The 22,218-nt window shown below is 42.2% G+C and overlaps 1 protein-coding gene across 1 annotated transcript in view; it reads right to left on the bottom strand.

Moving 5' to 3' along the window:
• The window catches only part of LOC126471123 (DNA damage-binding protein 1), a 187,218-nt gene that overhangs the window by 34,311 nt on the left and 130,689 nt on the right, over positions 1-22,218 (bottom strand). The window contains exons 13-15 of the mRNA XM_050099208.1: positions 21,966-22,150; positions 18,679-18,802; positions 10,019-10,244 (exon numbers count right to left, since the gene is read on the bottom strand). Coding sequence (XP_049955165.1) covers positions 10,019-10,244; positions 18,679-18,802; positions 21,966-22,150 — 535 coding nt within the window. The remainder of the gene's footprint in view (positions 1-10,018; positions 10,245-18,678; positions 18,803-21,965; positions 22,151-22,218) is intronic.

The following is a 22,218-nucleotide window of genomic DNA, read 5'->3' as shown; positions in this document are numbered from 1 at the left end:
CTTAGTCATACTCAACAGCTATTGTTTTATGTTAACATTTACTTGATCACACTGGTATTTTTTAAAAGGAATAGTTACCTACATATGCAAATATGGAGTCCTCTTCACAATCAATATCTTACTACTAGTCGTGCATCTTTATGATGAACATTGTTACCTGCCTATACATAAAAGAACTTTTCGGATTGACTGAAATACTCGACACTGCTTCGACAAAGGACAAACGAACTGTCATCTTTCCACTTAAGATTTAGCTTAGGCTACACTACAGATCAATATGTCAGCACAACTAAAATTTCATATTCACATTCATTGGCTTTGCCAACTCTCAACCAAACTGTCGCCTTCCAATCTAACCTAGACTTTGGGCTATGCAACAGGTCAGTTAGTAACCACAACCTATATTTTAAAACTAATATAGACATGAATGAAATATTATCAGTGTTCTGTTCTCTTTCTGTTTGTACACTTACGATGTCACATGTCAAAACATCATTAGGTTTACAGGATGAAGCCAACATGTGGCATGAATAGGTTCAGTTTATCCAACTTTTCAATCCTTGAATCTATATGCTCAGATAATTTGTAAAATGAATGTATCATGTTGATGAAGTTCTTTTGAACTGATAGGAATTCATAATTTTTTGCTTCATGTGACATGGATGCTTGTTGAACACCTTAGTAGCAAAGCACGTTAATCCATTCCCAACACCAAGCCAGTAGTTAAAGTCTACATGAAAATTATTCTTTAATCTTGTATTGTTATAGTGTACATCACAGTTCAGCTAAAACAACAAGTGTCTGGCGCAGTTTTAGATTGATTACTGTGGCTGCAATAGCAGATTATGAAGATTTAAGTGAGTTTGAATGTGGTGTTATAGTGGGTGCATGAACGATGGGCCACAGTATCTCTGAGGTAGGAATGAAGTGGGGATTTTCCCATATGACCATATTATATCCTAGCCAGTAATGCCACCCGAGCCCGCTGCCAAAAGGTTGGCAGCATCAAAGTCTGGACGCCGTCCGAATAAGCAGCGCCAGCGAGACAGGAAATCGCCGCAAGTCTGCGCGCGCCACCGCTGGCTTCTGGGTTCTTAAGCGCTGGAGTCGCGAGCGCTAGGACAGTTCTGTATTCGCCGCTCAGTTGTATACTCGCCACCGAATTGTGTACTTGCTAGTCAGTTGTGTGTTCATCGCAGCAGAGTTGTTGTTTGTCGTCAGCCGACACTGACCTAGCCGCTCCGACTCGAACTAGACAGATTTCTGTAGACACGGAGTTCACTATTGTGTTGCTGTATCTTCGTTAATAAAGATAAGTACCGACTTTTATTTAATCAGAGTGTTTGGGTTTTCATCTTTCTGTTCACTGTTCCAGCGGACCGGTCGGCCCGCTATTAAAAGTGTGGCGGTGACTTCGTAAGCCGTTTCTACAGCGAATTGTTTGTCGCTACGAACACCGCCACAAAACTGGCAACAAGGACTTCCGAACTCGTGTGCAGGGCTGGTTCAACTTGTTTCTGGTTATACTAATTATAGCGATAAAATTTTGGGGGCTGTTTTAATTTGTGTTCACTATGTCTGCCGAATTACAACAGTTGATCTTGTTACAGAGTCAGCAAATACAAAGTCTGGTGGAAGCAATCGCCAAACAAGCGGCTAATCCTCCAACACAAAAGGAACAAGCACAGGCAGCACCACCTTTCCGTGCTTTTGATGCATCAAGAGAAGAATGGCGAGAATATTTCGCGCAGTAGCAGGCGCACATGACAGTTTACAAAATCACAGGTACTGAGCGGCAGCTTTATTTAATTTCCACTGCAGGCGTGGAAGTCTATCGACTACTTTGTAAGTTGTTCCCGGAATCCCAGCCAGAAGCTTTAGACTATGACGTTGTTGTTAACAAGCTTGCTGAGTATTTCGAGTCGCGAGTTCATGTGGCAGCAGCCAGATTCAAGTTCTTCAGATTAAAGAAACTGCCACATCAATCTCATAAACAGTGGTTAACAGATTTACGGGGCCTCACCCGTCAGTGCCGATTTAATTGTGTGTGTGGAGCTTCCTACAGTGATGTCATGCTACGAGACGCTATTACTCAAAACATTGCAGATTCTCGTATTCGTGCTGCCATCTTAAAGTTGCCTGACCCGTCATTAGAGACTGTGATGAACATCATTGAAGCCCAAAATACTTTTGACTATGCTGAGTGTGAGTTAGATCAGCCATGTATTTCTCAAATTGCCTGTGCTAAGCAAGTTATGTCACGCCCGCGGCCCCACCGGCAGAGTCAGACTGTAAACACTAGCCGGCCGCGTCATGTTAAACACATTCGTCAGCCGCGTGTGCAAAATGATAGAGTTAAGTCTTGCCCTAAGTGTGTTCTTGCTCATCCTCGTGAACGTTGCCCGTTAAGAAACGCGGTTTGTCACTTTTGTCAAAGGAAAGGACACATCCAGACTGTTTGTTTGCGTAAACGCAAGAACAATTCTAGTGCCGCCCAGCCCATGGATATTCATGTTCTTCAAAGCCAGCCCGTCCAGAAGGTCGCGTTTAAAGACTCTTCCATGGTTCGTGTGGGTAATAAACTTGTTCGCCATAAGCCACCCACCCAGCCCTCTGCTATGCAACCCAGGCGTAATTCAAACGCTGTAAAAAGTAATGTACAGACTGCAAGTGAAGCGGGAGTAGTTGTTCCACCCGCCCAACCCACGAGTTGTCGTAAGCAGCGAACACGCGCTAAACGCGCTGATTTTGTGTCTTCCGCATCCACTGCACCGATCCAGAGACAGTGTAATAAACTATTTGTGAAGCTACGCATCCAGGATAAGACCTTCAATTTTCAATTAGAAGCTGGTGCGTCTGTGACTCTCATAAATAGTGCTACGTATGCGGCTATCGGCCGCCCTAAACTTTCAGCGGCAAAACATTGTTTGGCTACTTATAGTGGAGAACAAATTCCTGTGTTAGGTGTATGCAGCGTGCCAGCCACATTCCGTGGCAATACAAAAACAGTTTCATTCACAGTGCTCCGCGCTACTGACAGTGTAAACATTTTCGGATTAGACTGTTTTGACTTGTTTGGCCTGTCTATCCAAGACAATGTGTTGCAAATTAATTCTGTTGTTTTTCCTCCAGACAGCATAACCGATTTGTGTAAACGATACAGTGACATCTTTAAAGACGAACTAGGTTGTGCTGCGAACTTTGCCGCTCATATTACGTTAAAAGATAATGCTCAGCCTCGATTTTGTCGTGCTCGTCCAGTGCCTCACGCCCTCTGGGCACCTATAGAAGATGAACTTCGTCGTTGGCAAAACAACGGTGTTATTCAACCCGTTTCAGCGAGCCAGTGGGCTTCTCCCTTAGTTATTATAAAGAAACCGTCTGGCAAGTTACGTTTGTGTGCTGATTTTAAGTCGACAGTTAATCCTCAGACTGTCATTGATTCTTTTCCTTTGCCTAGACCGGACGAGCTGATGGATAAGTTAGGGGAAGCTCGTTTCTTTTCCAAAATTGATCTCCGTGAAGCATATTTGCAATTGCCCCTCGACGAGCAATCACAACAGTATTTTGTCATAAACACGTCGTTGGGGTTGTTCCGTTTTCTGCGTTTGCCTTTTGGTTGTGCGTCAGCTCCAGCTGTTTTTCAGCGTTTTTTGTCACAACTTCTGGCTAATGTGCCATCGTGTTGCAACTATTTAGACGATATCGTTGTGTCCGGTCGGACGCCTGCTGAACATTTCCGTAATTTGGAGTGTTTGTTTACAGTGCTGTCTCAGGCAGGCCTACGTTGCAACATCAATAAATGTTCATTTTTCCTTACGGAGATGGAGTATCTGGGACATGTTATTAATGCTCAAGGCATTCATCCCTCCCAGTCACATTTAGCAGCTATTCGTGATTTGCCCGCCCCTCGCAATCTGCAGGAATTGCAAGCAGTTCTTGGCAAATTGACATATTATATTAGGTTTATACCTAATGCATCACAGATTGCTGCACCGTTGCATCGTCTCCGCCGTAAGAATGTTCCGTTTGTGTGGTCAGCTGATTGCCAATCAGCCTTTCAGCAGCTTAAAGAGGCTTTATTGAATGATCGTTGTCTGGTCCATTACGACCCTAACAAGCCTCTGGTGTTAGCTTGTGATGCATCTTCTTTCGGCCTCGGTGCTGTGTTGTCTCACCGAGTCGGTAACACCGAACGTCCTATTGCGTTCGCATCTAAATTGCTAAACAAAGCTCAGTGTAATTATAGCCAATTGGACAAGGAGGCGTTGGCTATTGTGTTCGGTGTCACAAAATTCCATCACTACCTCTATGGTAGACCATTCTATTTAGTAACAGATCACAAGCCCCTGACGTCACTGTTTCATCCGTCTAAACCAGTTCCTCAGTGGACAGCTCAGAGACTACAACGTTGGGCTCTTTTGTTATCCCAATACCAGTATGAGATACTGTATCGCCCTACAGCTCAGCATGCAAACGCTGACGCGCTTTCTAGATTGCCGATTGCTGCGGATGATGTCTTCGATTCCTCTGACGACTCTTGCCATCAGATTGACGCCGATGAGCATCAATCCCTCCGGGATTTTCTGATTGATTATCGTCAGGTGGCACGTGAGACAGCTACGGATCCTCATCTGAGTTTAGTATTACGTTTTGTTCAACGTGGTTGGCCGTCCAAGGCAAAGGACATATCGGATCCTGTGGTTCATCGCTATTATCCGCAACGTCATCTGTTGTCTGTTTCGCACGGAGTTTTGCTGTTACGCACCGAGAATGACCAGCTTCGTGTAGTGGTTCCCCAAGTGCTCCAATTCAAGGTCCTCGACTTGTTGCATCAAGGTCATTGGGGAGTGGTCTGCACCAAGCAGCTTGCCCGCCGTCATTGTACATGGATCGGCATTGATAAGCAGATTACGCAGATGTCCAGATTGTTCGACGTGTGCCGAACACCAAGCTGCTCCGCCTCAATGCTATTTTGAGTGGGCACGCCCTGCCGGTCCTTGACAGCGAGTACATATTGATTTCGCTGGTCCATATTGGCATTCTCGTTGGCTCATCGTGATAGATGCATTTAGTAATTTTCCGTTTGTTGTGCCCATGCAGTCTACAACGTCTGCACAAACTATACAGGCGTTGACTTCAATTTTTTGTATTGAGGGTCTTCCAGAAGTTTTAGTGTCTGACAATGGTCCACAATTTACCTCTGCTGAATTTGAGAGTTTTTGTTCTGCCAATGGCATTCGCCATGTTCTTACTCCGCCGTTCCACCCTCAATCGAATGGTGCAGCGGAACGTTTTGTACGCATATTCAAGGATCATATGGACCGCCTTCGTGCTACGCACTCTCGTCAGCAGGCCCTCATCACGTTCCTGTCGTCGTACCGGACCATGCCACGCGATGGCCTTTCGCCTGCGGAGCTTCTCCACGGCCGTCGTCATCGCACCCTACTACGGTTGTTGCACCCCCCGGATCGACCCGCCGCTTCTGAGCATCACACGCGTTTTCAGCGCAACGACGCCGTTTTTTTCAGAGTTTATCACGGTCGCCGTCGTTGGGAACGTGGTACCGTGATAAGTGTCCAGGGTCGCGGTTTTTATACTGTTCAAGGTGGTTACTGGGGTGCACAGGAGGCATCAGAACCAGTTGCGCCGCACTGGCCGCCCGGATTCTGCCGCTCGTTCTTTGTCCACAGATTTGGTCCGCGGCGGGTTCCAGCCGCGCCTTCCGACTTCACTGCCGCCCCCAGGGCAGCAGCAGCAGCGGTCGCCGCTACCACGCCGACAGCCCGTCCCGTTGATGCCTCCCGCGCAGCTTCATCCGGGAGCGCCCCAAGTGGTCGCTCCGGCACCTGCGGTCCCTCTTTAGTCGCCACCGCCTTCGGAGCTGATGGACGTCGACCCCTCAGCCGGGCCGCCTTCCCAAGCGATGGCTGTGCAGCCTGTCCTGCAGCCGCTTTCCTTGGGCTCCCCCAAGGAGTCTGACACCGCAGCGCCTTGTCCGGCGTCCACTCAGCAGCCGTCGACGCAGCGTCAGGAGATGCTGCCTCTCTTCGTGGGTCCCGACGCCCCGTCGCGTCCAGTACCAGGAGCTGCGCCCGTGGTCACAGGCGTGCACCCTGACCTCGGTTTTCAGTCAGTGTTTCCCGAGGCCCCCGCGCAGCCAATGCTGGGGTGCGGACCGGGGACTGCCACCGACAACAGTCTCCGCCCGGTCTCTTCTGCTACGCCTGCGGCCAGACCCCTCCCCCGCCGTCGACGCTCGCCTTGTCATTATTCAACGACGGTGCGGCGATTTGGGGGGGAGGAGTGTTATATCCTAGCCAGTAATGCCACCCGAGCCCGCTGCCAAAAGGTTGGCAGCATCAAAGTCCGGACGCCGTCCGCATAAGCAGCGCCAGCGAGACAGGAAATCGCCGCAAGTCTGCGCGCGCCACCGCTGGCTTCTGGGTTCTTAAGCGCTGGAGTCGCGAGCGCTAGGACAGTTCTGTATTCGCCGCTCAGTTGTATACTCGCCACCGAATTGTGTACTTGCTTAGTCAGTTGTGTGTTCATCGCAGCAGAGTTGTTGTTTGTCGTCAGCCGACGCTGACCTAGCCGCTCCGACTCGAACTAGACAGATTTCTGTAGACACGGAGTTCACTATTGTGTTGCTGTGTCTTCGTTAATAAAGATAAGTACCGACTTTTATTTAATCAGAGTGTTTGGGTTTTCATCTTTCTGTTCACTGTTCCAGCGGACCGGTCGGCCCGCTATTAAAAGTGTGGCGGTGACTTCGTAAGCCGTTTCTACAGCGAACTGTTTGTCGCTACGAACACCGCCACGAAAGACCATTTCATGAGTGTACCGTGAATATCCGGAATCCGATAAAACATAAAATCTTCAACATCACTGTGGGCAGAAAAAGATCCTACGAGAAAGGGGCCAATGATAACTGAACAGAATTATTCAACCTTCTGCAAATTGCTGCAGATTCCAAAGCTGGGTCACCAACAAGTGTCAGCATGTGAACCATTCAACGAAACATTATTGATGCGGGCCTTTGGAGCTGAAGGCCCTCTTGTGTTGACTGCACAACACAAAGCTTTATGCCTCATCTGGGCCTGTCAATGATGACATTGGACTGTTAATGACTGGAACCATGTTGCCTGGTCGGATGAGTCTTGTTTCAAATTGTATTGAGTGGATGGACGTGTACAAGTATGGAGACAACCTCACGAATCCACGGACCCTGCATGTCAGCAGCGGACTGTTCAAGCCGGTGGATGACCTGTAATGGTGTGGGGGGTGTGCATTTGGAGTGATATGGGACCCCTGATACATCTAGATACAACTCTGACAGTTGTCACTTACATAAGCATCCTGTCTGATCATCTGCATCCATTCATGTCCATTGTGCATTCCGATGGACTTCGGCAACTCTCTCAGGACAATGCGACACCACACACGTCCAGAATTGCACACAGTTGCTTCAGGAACACTCTCTTCTGAGTTTAAACACTTCTGCTGGCCAACGAATTCCCCAGATATGAACATTGTTGAGCATATCTGGGATGCCTTGCAACATGCTGTTCAGCTGTTCAGAAGAGATTTCCACCCCTTGTACTCTTAAGGATTTATGGACTGCCCTGCAGGGCCATACTGTCAATTTCCTCCAGCACTACTTCAGACATTAGTCTAGTCCATGCCACGTCAAGTTGTGGCACTCCTGCGTGCTTGCCGGGACCTTACACGATATTAGGCGGGTGTACCAGTTTCTTTGGCTCTTCTGTGGATAAACCTCTATTCAATGGCCAGGATGTCAGCCATATATCAGATTGTTCTGCTTTATTACTTGTCTGTTGGGTGATAAAAAACGGGCTAGCAATATCACAAGTACTGGTGTTTACTTGCAAAACTGACAGGCAACACTTTTTGTTAAAAGATGAAGTTGGGAGAGACAGGAATATCAGTGACCTCAACCATACGAGTCCTGAAACCAATCCACAATTCATGAATGACTTGGTATGTTCCCATCAGACTTCATCTTCTGAGGAAAGAACACACGATAAATATTCTGCCTGTATCTGCGAAGAGTTAGTGCGGATGTGTATCCTGGCACAACGGCCATTCTATGTTGGTTGTTGGTATGGCATCAATTGGATTATGGTGTAATCAAATTGGCACTCACCAAATTAGACTAAATACAGTGCCACTACATTTATATCTGTATTTGTGTGATGCCTTTGACACCACTCAATGCTCTCCTTGCAGAATCAGTGGAAATGCATCTTCATATTCAACACCAGTTCTTGGTGGATAGATTTACGTTGTATGCAATCCAAATTCTGGAGTCTGCCATTGTTCGTAAATTATTCAGACTAATTATCATTTCTCTTTTGTTGTGGGAGGGGAGCGGAGGGGTGGGGAGTGCAGCACTAACACTGCTGAACAGTAACCAAGTACTAACAGAAACACCTCCTTTGTACCCTGTTCACTGGACTAACCAGTACTTTGAAATTTCCTTTTCCCAGCTGCTCTCTTCATGTATCATTCATTGCTCCCTGAAACTGAAACATCACAGTTTGTAGCAGCTTGGAAATTCTGTGGAGTTTCTCTGAATTTCATTGCACCAAGGCCACCAGTACTGTACTGTGGAATCTCCTGCGCCCATGCCTCATGAGATTTATATATTGGTCAGGCAGCAAGAGATAGCTAATGTCATATTGCATTTTAATCATGCACACTTCCTCCTCACATCCTCAACATCAGAGGATGATTTAAATTCTATATTTTTTCCCATTGAGTGTAAATACTCACCAGCAAGCAACTTTGTGCACCAGACTATGCAAATTGAAACGTAAATGTACCAATAAAATCACCACTACCCACACATCAAAGAATGTAAAAACTTACAAAAATAATAATGGAAGTTTTAGGAGATTTTAACCTGCACACATAATTATCAGCTATTACGTTGTCTGTATATACTAACATACAGTTACTGTTATCATCAGAAGTGCTCTTAATGGAATATGGAGCTTGCTGCATAGTATGTAAAGCAAATACTATGTAATTAAATTAAAAAAAAAAATAGTAAGTCTTTGCTACTCGAGGACAAAATAGTGACATCTGAAGTGCAATTGCCTGTAAAGTCTGAGAAAACTGTTGTACCTAAAGATTTCCAGATGTGTATCACGAGCACTGATGCTTGTGTTGCTTTTGTAAAGGTAATAATTATTCAGTACATTCCATGGCCAGAATACAATTAATCTGATACATGTTAACTGCATCTTCTGTCAGTCCTTGATAGAACAACATTATAATAAATGAAAAGCACCAGTTTGCTTTTGTTCTATAATACCGTAGAACAAAAGTAAACTGGTGCTTTTCATTTATTAATCTGATACACTTTCTGTTTAGGGTGCACTTTAAAGCAGGCACTGGCTAATGAGACACTTAACAGCCTTTTTTTGTTTTTTGAGGGTCTGAAAATAGAAGACTACAATTTTTAAATCCTCAGTCATAAATGTGGGATTATAGGTGAAGAAGGGTATGATGGAACTGTATATAATTTCAAATGCAGAAAATACAATTCAGAAATAAAAGCAGGGACTCAATTACTCTGTCAACTCAATTCTCATCTATGCCATATAACCAAAGGCTACTGAAACGGTATTCTACATGGCATACACAACTGTAAACATTGTTCAGTATTTTCTGTATAGAAACTGAACATAATTATAATTACCCTTAGATGTCTTTCAATGAATGCATCTTTGCTAGCATGGTTCTGGCCTTGATTATACTCTCCTCCATTGTTCATGCTCTGAGTTTCAGTTTTTAATAACTGAAGCTAGCACAACAACAACAAACACTACTACCTTTGTGCCTTAACTGCTTTTTTAAAACTATCATTGTCACTAGAAAACTATGCACCATGAACAATGAAGTGTGGATACACGTGACAGATTTACATACAAGTACTGCATGTTTTGAAACTATGAAAAATAATGTAACTGAATATATATGTTATAAAAACCTTCAAATGTATGTTGATCAACCACTAAGAGGTTGTGTACTTCCACCTCCTGGCCAAAATCAGCAGCTGAATTGGCAGAACCCAATGCTCCAGGCTTTACAAGTGAGAGAGACCCAAGGATGGATGATGAAGTTGTGCTTTGCGTTTGTGTACTTGCACTTGGCCGGACAGGTGTAAGGCCTGCTGAGTCTTGTATATCAATCCGCATAGTGATTACACCAAATGTCTGCACACACAAAAAGCTATGTAACATTATGTAAAGTTACAAAAATTATTCTATCACCTTGCACACTATCTGAATGGTTAATTAGACATTAAAGAGTACAATAGTACTTTGTCAAATTAGTTAACTGTGTGTCAAATAATTATATTTGTATATTATTTATTGTACATTTCTTGTTAGGTATTGATCATTTACAGTACATTAAACTGAGAGGAACAACAAATTTCAAGCTCAAAAATATAACCACTGGTGAAAAATTTGTTTTCATAGTAAACAAAATTGTGAAGAATAAAATATCCTGCTATTTTGTCCAGCATGCTCCTCATCCACAACTGTTGTCATCAGTTTGATTAAATAACAGCTCCAGCTTCATAAAAATGTTTTTATGTGAAGGGAGCTATTATTTAATTAACAAGGGACAATTCACACACCGTGCATGGTGCGACTACACTTATTAAATGTCATCAGGCATGACAGCCCTGTTACTTTTCTTGGCTCGTATGTTGCAGGGGGGTTCAATTTGAACAGTTCTGTTTACATAAAATCCATCATTAAATGGCATACTCTACTCTTTGGCTGTTGTCATCTACTGAACATCATAACATTCCATCCTCTAAAGTCACGGACTTAAAGATTGAATCCGAACTCAATAATAATGTGGCAAAGGTTGACTGCAGTATCCTTCAAATTATTAAAGAACGTACTGAATTGAAATCAAGTGATACTAATGACTTTTGTGAGGCTTGCCTTGAAATTAGTCAGCACTGGCCAGTATTCTTTCCATATCTCGCACAGTAACTATACATTACCTATCCCTGCAATGTACTTTACATACTCCATGTCACTATTAAAATACCATACCACTGTGAAATCTTTTCATTGTATCTTCCTAGCACCACATGTTCCATGTCTACTTCTGGTGTAACACCACTAAGACAGAGGAGACTGGCTGTGAGATTCAGCATATTATCTATGCAACAACTTCAAAAGCTGGTTGTTTTGACATTTATGCCCTGCCAATAAAGAAGTCACTAGAAAAACAGTACAATGACCAAGAATGCAAGGGAAGTTGGCAGCAGGATTTCTGAAGGAATCGTTCTGGCTCCCAATTGAAGAGATCAGAGAACTATGAAAAACCTGAATGAGGCTGACACGATAGAAATTTAACTCCACCCTCTGTGGCTCAAATGGCTCTGAGCACTATGGGACTCAACTGCTGAGGTCATTAGTCCCCTAGAACTTAGAACTAGTTAAACCTAGCTAACCTAAGGACATCACAAACATCCATGCCCGAGGCAGGATTCGAACCTGCGACCGTAGCGGCCTTGCGGTTCCAGACTGCAGCGCCTTTAACCGCACGGCCACTATGGCCGGCTCCCCACCCTCTGTGGAATATGAGTTCAATGTCTTACCCAACGTGAAACACCATTTGGTCAGCTGACTTAACATAATACTGCTCAGTATTCTACATTAGAATGATTGGTTTCCAACAGATTAAGAAAGGCTTAAACGTTCCCAAGCAAGCTGTTTATGCTGGAAACATTCAATTTTCCATTTTTTGAACATAATATGTGACAGTTCAGGTTATCAATGAATGAGCTTTATCATTCTGATCACTAAGATTCTCTTTTCCAGCACTACTGCTGCCAAACTCTGAAACTGAGGACAAGCCTCTAACTTTTTGTAAAAATTTTCTGGGTTACAGAAACGTAATTTTATAATATTACATAGTCATAACCCATATGAATGTTACAGAAACTACCTCTGACTGTAAATGTCTATAAACATACATGTTTTTAACACTTGCCATTCACCTGGTCATAACTCTAATGCAGTGTTATTAAAGGGAGGGGAGGGGGAGGGGAGGGGGAGGGAGAGGGGGAGGGGGAGAGAAGTTTAATCTTCCAGCTCTGGAAAAAGGTACAGAAAATCTTGGGAATTGTCATAATTTTTTGCTATGAATCCAAACAACACTGTAGTGCTGTAAAGAGAAAAATAATTTGGGTTGTGTGGTGAACAACTTGATGCAAGTAAGTTAACTGACTGCCTGTCATTGTGTGGTTTTATTTAAACAACTGGTGGAGTTTCTAGCTCTGCCCATCAAACATGACTGCTGCAAGCCATGTGAACAGCTTGGACACTAACATCTTGACAATACTGATCACACATACTGATAGTCCTGTTTGCTGGGGATACATTGTAGAATATTGATAAACTGATTCCGTTTCTAGGATTTGGTAGAACAAGGGTGGTTTGAAAAGTTCTCGGAATCACCACGAGAGGTCAGCACTAGCAAGAGTTGTTCACGTGATATTCATTGGACTGTTGCCTGTAAACATGTGCCACATCAGTGTTCTTGGAAGAGTGCTGTGGCGGTGACATTGGCTCTGTCATTGTTCACATGTAGCGATTTGAGAGGATGGAAATAAAAAAAAAAAAATAAATAAATAAAAAATAACAAAAAAAAAAAAAAATCGAGATTTGAGCAGTGATTAAGTACTTCGTAATGCAAGGTATGAAAGTTAAGGACATTCATGCCAATTTCCAGGATACGCTGGGGGACTCTGCTTCTTCATATTCATGTGTTTTCAAGCGGACAACTGAATTTAAATTTGGTCGGGAGAGCTTAGATGATGATCCGCTCAGTGGTCGGCCAAGATGTGTCACTATTCCAGAAATCATCACATTTATGCACAAAATGGTCGTGGAGGATCACCGATTGAAGGTGATGAAATGGCTCACGCGTGCCAGATGTCATCTGAATGGGTATATCACATTTTAACTGAGGAATTAGAAATGAAAAAATTATCTGCAAGATGGGTGCCATGACTCTTGACGTGTGCCCGCACTTGTGCCATCGCTATGGAAAAGTTACACGAGCAAAGGTATGAATTGTTGCCACACCAGCCTTATTCACCTGATATGGTGCTGTCAGACTTCCATCTCTTCCCAAAACTGAAAATTTTTCTTGGTGGACGAAAATTCACTTCAAACTATTTTGCAGGCCTGGAGGAAACTCATTTTTTAGATGGGATCAAGGCACTGGAACATTGCTGGACCAAGTGCAATAATCTATAAGGGGACTACATTGAAAACTAAAAAAAGTTTCAGTGATGTGAGTACTTTTTTTCTATTCTGTTCTGAGAACTTTTCAAACCACCCTCGTATTTAATAAAACACACACACACACACACACACACACACACACACACACCTGTGAGGGTGTGTGTTATTAAATACTACCCAATCCTAGAAATGGAATCCTTTTATCAATATTATGCAATGTATCATACATGTATGTATGTAAGTACATACGTGTGTGTGTGTGTGTGTGTGTGTGTGTGTGTGTGTGTGTGTGTGTGTTATTAAATACTACCCAATCATAGAAACAGAATCCTTTTCTCAATATTCAGCAATATATCCCTGCCAAACGGTATGTGCAGTCAGTACTGTCAAGATGTTAGTGTCAAAGCTGCTCACATGGCTTGCAGCCGACACGTTTTCTGGGATGAGCTAGAGGCTCGACCAGTTGTTTAAGTAAAACCACACAATGACAGTCAGACAGTTAACTTACTTGCATCAAGTTCTTTGTCACACACTCCAAATTAGTTTAACACTGCAGTGTTTTTTGGATTCATAGCAAAAAATTACGATGATTCCCAAGATTTGTACCTTTTTCCAGAGCTAGAAGATTAGACTTCTCTCTCTCTCTCTCTCTCTCTCTCTCTCTCTCTCTCTCTTCTCTTCCCCTCCCTCTCCCCACCTCCCCGTGTGTGTGTGTGTGTGTGTGTGTGTGTGTGTGTGTGTGTGTGTGTGTAAAATGGATCTGAGGAATTACTTGTTAAGTAATTGAAGTGATTCAGTACCTCCCACAAAAAATTATGAATCACACAGTGGAAATTTTGACTTTTAGTAATTCAATGAATACTCGCACCACTACCATCCACTCTCCTTAATCACAACACCACACAGGAACCCACTTCCTCTCAGCTCCACACTGAAATACCTCTTACAACATTTTTTCATTTGGAAGATGGATGTAACATTGGAAGTCAAAGCACAATGAGACAGGAAGGTACTCCATGAACTACAAAAGAAATTTCTATTGTCTGTATACCACTTACCCACTTACAGTTTCCTTGTAATGCAGATATGTTTAGACAACAATAATATAAACTCTGATAATGATGTTATATACTTAATGGAGACAGATAAAATATAGATTAGACCAGTAATACTGCACCAGAGCAAGTAATAGAAACATTTAGAGTAGATAACATGGACAATTCAAAACATTATGGTTCTTAGTTAAGAGAAAAAACAACTGACTGTGCGAGATTCAGAGAAGTTGTAGAGAAGGAGGGAAGAAATGAAGCAAAGTCTTGAAGGAGGTGATACAGGATTGATGCACAAACAGGATGAGACCAAGACACAAGGCAGTAAGGGTGGGAGTGGAGGGGGTGGAGGGGGGCAGCATGGGGAGGCGGGTTAGGGCCAGAGACAGGGAGGTGCACGGCAGTCAAAACACAGTGGGAAAGGGGGGGGGGGGGAGCTAATGAATATGAGGTGCGAAGGGGGGAGTGCAAAGCACAGTGAGGAGAGAGGGGGCCAAGGAGTCAAATCAGAGAATGGGCCAAAGAAAAGCATGGGGAGGCAGTGGGTGGTTATGCCAAGGTACAATGGGGGAGCAGGTTTGAACCTAGGCGGAGGAGGCGGGAGGCAGGAGGCGGCGGGGGCGGGAGGCGGGAGGCGGCGGAGGCGGGAGGCGGCGGAGGCGGGAGGTATTGCACGCGATTAGTAGATTTGATATGGACAGAGGTACTGACATAACATCTTTGAGGTGAAGGTCAACATCTAGGAAGGTGGCTTGTTGGGTTGAGTAGGACCAGGTAAAGTAAATGGGGGAGAAGTTGTTGAGATTCTGGAGGAATGTGGACAGGGTGTCCTCACACTTGATACAGGCTGCAAAGATGTCATCAATGAATCTGAACCAGGTGAAGGGTTTAGGAATCTGGCTGTTTAGGAGGGATTCCTCTAGATGTCCCATGGATAAATTGGCATAGGATGGTGCCATGCAGGTGCTCACAGCTGTACCCCGAATTTGTTTTTCGGTAATGCCTTCAAAGGAGAAGTAGTTGTGGATTAGGATGTTGTTGGTCATGGCAACTAGGAAGGAGATTGTTGGTTTAGAATTCTTTGGGCATTGGGAAAAGTAGTGTTCAACAGTAGTTAGGCTGTGGGCATTAGGGATGTTAGTGTAAAGGGAGGTGGCATCAATAGTGACAGGCATGGCACAGTATGGTAAAGGGACAGGAACTGTGGATAGTTGGTGGAGGAAATGGTTAGTATCTTTTATTTATGGGGGTAGGTTCTAGGTAATAAGCTGATGGTGTTTGTCTAAGAGAGTAGAGATTCTCTCAGTGGTGGAACAGTCCGGGGTGGTTAGGTTTATGGCCTTTAGGAAGCATGTAGAAGGTAGCAGTGCGGAAAGTGATAGGGGTGAGCAGAGGGATGGACTCTGGGGAGAGGTTGTGGAATGGGCCTAATGGCTTGAGGAGAGGCTGGAGATTGTAACAGGACATCTTCCTCTAACATTACTTTTCCTGAACAGCAATTGTCAATACCAGTATTATTTTTAGAATTTAGGACAGGTCAGTATTATCTCAGTTGCTTTTCTGTAAACTTTCATATAATTTTATACACAGTATGCTATATTTCAAGCAAAAATTTATGAAAAGGAATTACTTTATGAAAAGATTTTAGTCTTGGTGTTACAATCAATATGTACTAGCTCTGAATGCACAGCTAAAAATCACTTTTTTTCCGATGCAGGTGAAATTATGAAATATTTGTACACTTAAGATTTCTGTTAATAATTACATAATCCTGCAATGTTTACTATGTTTATTTTTCTATTCATTTATGAATACTAATTGAAATTACTAATGTAACACAAACTAGTAGAAATTCATTTGTTAAGAAAAATTGTAATCTCTTTGGAATATTGTTATTTCCGCAGAGTGTGAGAGTCGTAAGCATGCTTCTGACGTGATCAGTCGTATTTTTGTGCAAACAATGTAATTTCAGCTTTGTTAATCTGAAAAATCAAAAGACAGTACAATATACTAACAAATGAGGAAATATATTCATGAAAAAACAAAAGTTCAGCAACAACAATCTTCAAATTTATTTAGTTCAATCCAACTGTGAAGACCTAAAATGTGAGATTTTCAGCTTCAAGAATCAGACCCCCAGACAAGGAGAACCAGACACATCTTAACATGAAAAGCTAAGTAAGCTTGGAAGTCTCTTTTAATCTTCACTCCTCTCAAATCTTCATAAAAGTCTGAAATGTGGACAATAGATGGAATTACAAAAGGATGGGGAAATTACACGATCCTGCTGGATTTCTGGAATGGGGCCACTGTGGTGAGGTTTGAAGTTGGATGTATCTGACAGCTGGAGGAGTACTTCTGCCAGGTAATCCTTGCGGTTCGAAACAGCGGTGGAGCCTTTGTACATAGGTAGGATCATAAGGTCGGGATCAGTTTTTAGATGGTGGACTGCAGATCTTTCTGTGGTTGTAAGGTCATTTCGTACGTTGAGGGACTTGGGAAAAGATGGTGAGGCAAGGTTTGAGGTTAATAAATTCTGGAAAGTTAACAGGCTGTGATTTGGGGGTAGTGGCGGTGGACCATGGCTGGATGGAAGGGTGAACTGAGTCAGGCAGGGTTCAACAATGGTTTTTGGTGGAGTCTGACTGGTAGCATTGGTGGCAAGAAAATGTTTCCACTATAGGGACCAGGAAAAGGAGAGATGGTCTTTAACAGGTCCTGCATGACTGAATTTGGGATTGGGGCAAAAGGTGAGGCCTTTGGGAAGGGCTGATATTTCTGTGAGGCTAAAGATTCTGAAGGAAAGGTTCATGACTGTGTTTCAGGTCTGTTTAGGTTCTGGATTCTGAGTGGTGGTGGGAGATAGTTTTTGAGAGTGGATTAAATGTAGCAGGTCTGCAAGAGATGGTTTGTCAGTTATGAGGGGCCATGGGGAAGTTTGGAGGTTGTTGTAGAGATAGTGGATGGTGGTATTCCAAATCAGGAGTAGAAAGTGAGCAGAGTGGAGACCTTTTGAGGTGGCTTTGTGCATGTTGCTCTAGTTCCTGGAAGGCAACAGTTTCAATGTGTGTTTTGGGTTCCAGAAATTTGAAACTGCATAGCAGAAGAATTTTACGGATGAAGAGAAGGTATTACAAGGACGTTTGGGCTTGGTTGACTATATTGGTGAGAGCTAAGGACTGGCGGAATCTGAATTACGGAGGTGATTGTGGAAGGAGGGATGGTAACCGGAGATGGGTAATTTGATGGTAAGGCCATTTGGGGGGGGGGGGATTCCTTGAGCCAAGCAACAAAGCCAGAACAGTAAGGAAACTTTTCTGTATTGACGCAGATGGAGGGAGCAAGGATCCATGATGGCAAAAAAAATACAGAAAGTTATGTAAATAACGTAGAATTACATCTGAAGAAATTCGCAAAAATACACCCCCAAATACATGGGAAAAGTTATGAGAAGGAAGAAACAATGAAAAAAGGGGAAACAAGATTAAACCTGATGGAATTGTCAACAGCGAAAGGCAAAAACCCACTAAAATTGGTGTGCACTCACAATGAGATCAAAGAAAAGATATACATAAATAAATATCTAATTCATAAAAAAAATTATTTTGCTGTGGGTAGCAGGTCTGAGGGTGGATAAGTGTGAACAAGGGGGACAGTAGATGTGATTGGATGAGGTGAAATTAATGGGAGCAAACTGGGATAGAATGGAGAAAGAGTGGAGGATGGGGAGGGGTTCGCAGGATGAGATTAAAGATCATGTGGCACTGGAAAGGTGCAGGAAATAGCACATGGGAATACAGGAGATTGACAAAGGGAGAGTGACTAATTGGAAAGTGTAGGATTAATGATATCAGTGGGGGTAATGTGGGACATCAGATGCTGCATCAACAATCAGCATGATCTTGTAGCCATGTGTTGTGCGCAGCTGAGACTGTTGATACAGTGTGGCTCTTGAGTAGAGCATGCAGTGTGGTTTGTGGGCGACAGTGAACTGCTTCTGGGGAGCATGCAAGGACGAAGCAGATTATCAAAACTATTTTTTCCATTTCGTTTAGTTTAGCTTTAAAGTGACAGGGAGGAAACAGTAACCGGCTTAGAATATGGAGTGAAAAATTGCAACTGGAATAGACAAAATGAAAAATGGAAAGTAAACAATGGATTTTGACAGATGAGAATACAATTTTTGACTATTGATAAGAGAAAAGTGTAAGTAAAGAAGCAGATTGGTGGAACATTACAGGAATTGCATTAGGATAAAGTGAATATCAAACTGAAAAAGTAAAACCATTAAATCTAAGTCTACCAAATACTTGTTTACAAACCTGAGAGCTTTCTTGATAAGCAATACGCCGTGGTGATTCACCCAGAGGTACTGTCCTAATGTGAAGTTTCTGTATTTCATCTATTGTGCCAATTGTAACAGTACTGTCTGTTGCTAATGCTAAGCTGTTTGGGAAAACAATAACAATAAGAGCATTGTACAAAATCAACGTATAATTTCCATGTCAGATGTTTTCCCTTATAGCTATGGATAGTATAGCATATTCTGTCCACAAAATGAAGTACAATAGAATACAACAGACAAGACAAAGGTTACATTTCTGTCAAGGATTAATACTGAGGGTACACTTTCCCATGCTGTTTCTATTAGTGCTACAAAGCCTTAAACTGCAAAGTATATTACATAGTCTTAGATTTTAAACAGATTACTGGTTTGGATTAGTGGCAAAAGTAGTAGGAAATGCCCTACTAGTCTCCAGACCATACAACTCTATAGTCAAGAAAAAACTGTACTTTATAAATTGAAGTAAAAAGGGTTTGCATCCTCCATCACTTCCCTTATCAATTGGAAATAAAAACAATAATTTGATGTCAAACATTAAGGACATATATATCTTTATCTATACAGAAATAGCAAAAGGCAGTAAAAATAGAAAAAAAGTCAATGTATAAAAATAACCACTTAATATCACAAGACAGTAGCATAAACAGAAAAAAAGTTGTTTTATAAGTGATTTCATTTGTAAATAAATCAGAGATCAAAAGATCTATTCTGCTAATCTGATGGATACTAACTACACAAAAACACAACTGCCTGCTGGAATTCACAGAGTGAAGACAGATTCTCTCCCTTTAGTTCATCTTGACTTGGATTACACACTGTGCAGTGTGCACAAAAATCTTTTGAAGAAGTCTCCTTTGGTGAGATTCCATCTTGGCAAATGAACCATAGCCTACCATTAACTTCTCTACTGTAGTTTTGTCAGTTCACCCATATATAATAATTCACTTGTTCATCAATGTACAGTAATTGAATCCATAACCATGTTGTTGATGAGATCACTGAACATTACTGGAATTTTGTGCTTTTCAGCATGTAGGTTAGATTGTAACATTTACAGTAACAATGGGATGCCACTTGCTATATTGTGGAGATTTATACTGTATTAAAATTTCCCTGCAATAAAATGCCAGCAGGGCCATAATTACTGTTCGTTCTTCCTGAAAAGTACTTTATATATCCTGTAAATGTGATCTAGTCTATAAAGCTTAAGTACAGCATAATCAACCTTAATCAGGATCAGGTGAAGACTAACTGGTTAATAATAATGTGCAAGCTTTTTAACCTTCTACCTATCTGCATACTATTATTCAAGCCTCATTTGTCTGGATATTCTGTAATTGCCTTTATCAGACAACATGTGTTACACTATTTTTAGCTACCCCAAAACAGAACAGTCAAGAATTTATATCTAGAACATGCAGACTTTATGGCCTGAAAGGTAGCAAGACGTTTCCTAACACAGCTTAACGAGCAAACAGAAGAAAATATGTAGGAATAGTGTGAAAGCAGATTTGTTGGACAGTACAAGGCATGCTATCCAGATCATTATGCTGATATTAGTACATGTAAGCAGCACTTTTCATCATATAACATGAAAAAAAAGTCACATTATGAGCTAAATAGGGCCAGAGACTGGAGGAGAGTTATTTACAATGGCAAGACCTACGGCCATAACAAATATAAAAAATCAAGCAGGATAAGCATTTCTCCAAATATGAAATTTGCAGCTGATGAAGCTCTGGTTTGAGATAGTCTGTTGGGAGATGGGTATACAGTCAAGCAATAACTTTCATATTAACAATGGAAATCATTCATTTATAAAGCTCTGACATTAAGCAAGAAAAAGTGTAAATAAGTACATAAAAACACAACAGCATAAAAATTTAAGCAGTAATTATAAAACTAATCTTATTACCATCTATACAAGGGACAAATGAAGAAGTTCTCTGCCCATCCACAAAATACTTGTCCCAGCTGAAAGTCAGTTTAGCAACTAGTAGTATTTTCCTTTGCTATGTTACAAACAAAATTTTTCATTAGTATCTTTTTTTGTTTTAGATATTGGAGTTTCAAGTGTCAAAGATGTACACATTTTGAAAAATGAATAAAGACCGCAAGTGTGCACAGGAGATCCATGACATGATGGAAACATTAGGGGGCAAATTACCATTCCTCTTCCACTGTGGATGATGGGAGTTCAAGAGGGGCAGTACCTCTGTCTAAGATGCACCTTGCAGTGGAAGACCAGTAACGGCCAGCAAGGAGGAAAACTTCACTGCAATCCAAGATATTGTCATACTGCACCAACATGTGACAGGATGCTATACTGCTGAGAGAGTGGGCATATCTCAGGAATGTGTTGGACACATAGTATGAGTTGTACTTGACATGCACAAGGTCTCATGTCATTAGGTCCCAGAAAAATTAAGAGCAGAAAATGAACAGGAGACATGTCATGTCGGCTGTATACTTGACCCTTTTTGAGGCAGATCCTGGGATATTTCTCAAATTTGTGACAATGGGTGAAGGATGGGTTCACTATTTTCATCCCAAATCCAATCTAAACACCCATCATCACACACTCCCAAGAAGTTAAAGTCAGTCATATCAGCTGGCAAGATGATGGTCTCTTTTATTGTGATTCTAGGTCTGTTATTCTGGCTGGACACCTTAAAAAAGGTGAAACAGTGAAAGAGCATATTATACTGCTCAACAAATGCATTTGAGGGAGGCCATCAAAGTGCAGAGCATTGGAATGTTGACAAAATGAGTGCTCTTTCACAATCTCAACAAGCCCGTGAATTCATCTGTCGCTACCATGTCTGGCATAGTGTCCTGTGGCTTTGAACTGCTTCGGCACCCCACCTTGTTCACCTGATTTGGTCCCATTTGACTTTCATCTCTTCCCTAAGCTCAAGAAACATCTAGGTGGAACAAGAAACATCTAACTGGAACCCATTTTCGATCAGATGATAATGTCACGGCTGCAGGGGTGGAATTTTTTGCCATGCAGGAAGACATGTTCTACACGGAGGGTATAATGAGCATGCAGCACCAGCAGCAAAATTGTGTAGCTCTAAAAGGAGATGAAGCTGAAAAACAGCCATAAATATTTGGACTACTGACAAGCCTCACTGGGTGGGCCAAGAACTTTTCAGTCACCCCTAGTATACTCAACAATGCATACTACACTTTTCATTTATGCCCAAAGAGAATTATATAAAAAAATATTAGAAAAAACATCCTTATCCAATAATACCATACCTGTCAGGATATGCTTCTGCATTAAGCGAGCACATATGGTTTACTTCTTTGAGATTTACATTTGAGAATACTAATTTATGATTTGATGAATAAATAACAGTTGGCCGGTCAGAACATGCGAAAACATTTGTCGTTGACAGTGACCTAAAAGTTCTCAACACTGTTGGTTGTGTCCCTAAGGTTACCTGAAAATTTATATATATTTTTTTTAATGTGCAAGTGTATATCTAGCATAAGATCAAGATTATGGTAC

Source organism: Schistocerca serialis, chromosome 1, assembly GCF_023864345.2.
Source record: "Schistocerca serialis cubense isolate TAMUIC-IGC-003099 chromosome 1, iqSchSeri2.2, whole genome shotgun sequence".
Taxonomy (NCBI): Eukaryota; Metazoa; Arthropoda; class Insecta; order Orthoptera; family Acrididae; genus Schistocerca; species Schistocerca serialis.
Note: the sequence above shows the minus strand (reverse complement) of the source record. Positions and strands in the feature narration are given on the sequence as shown.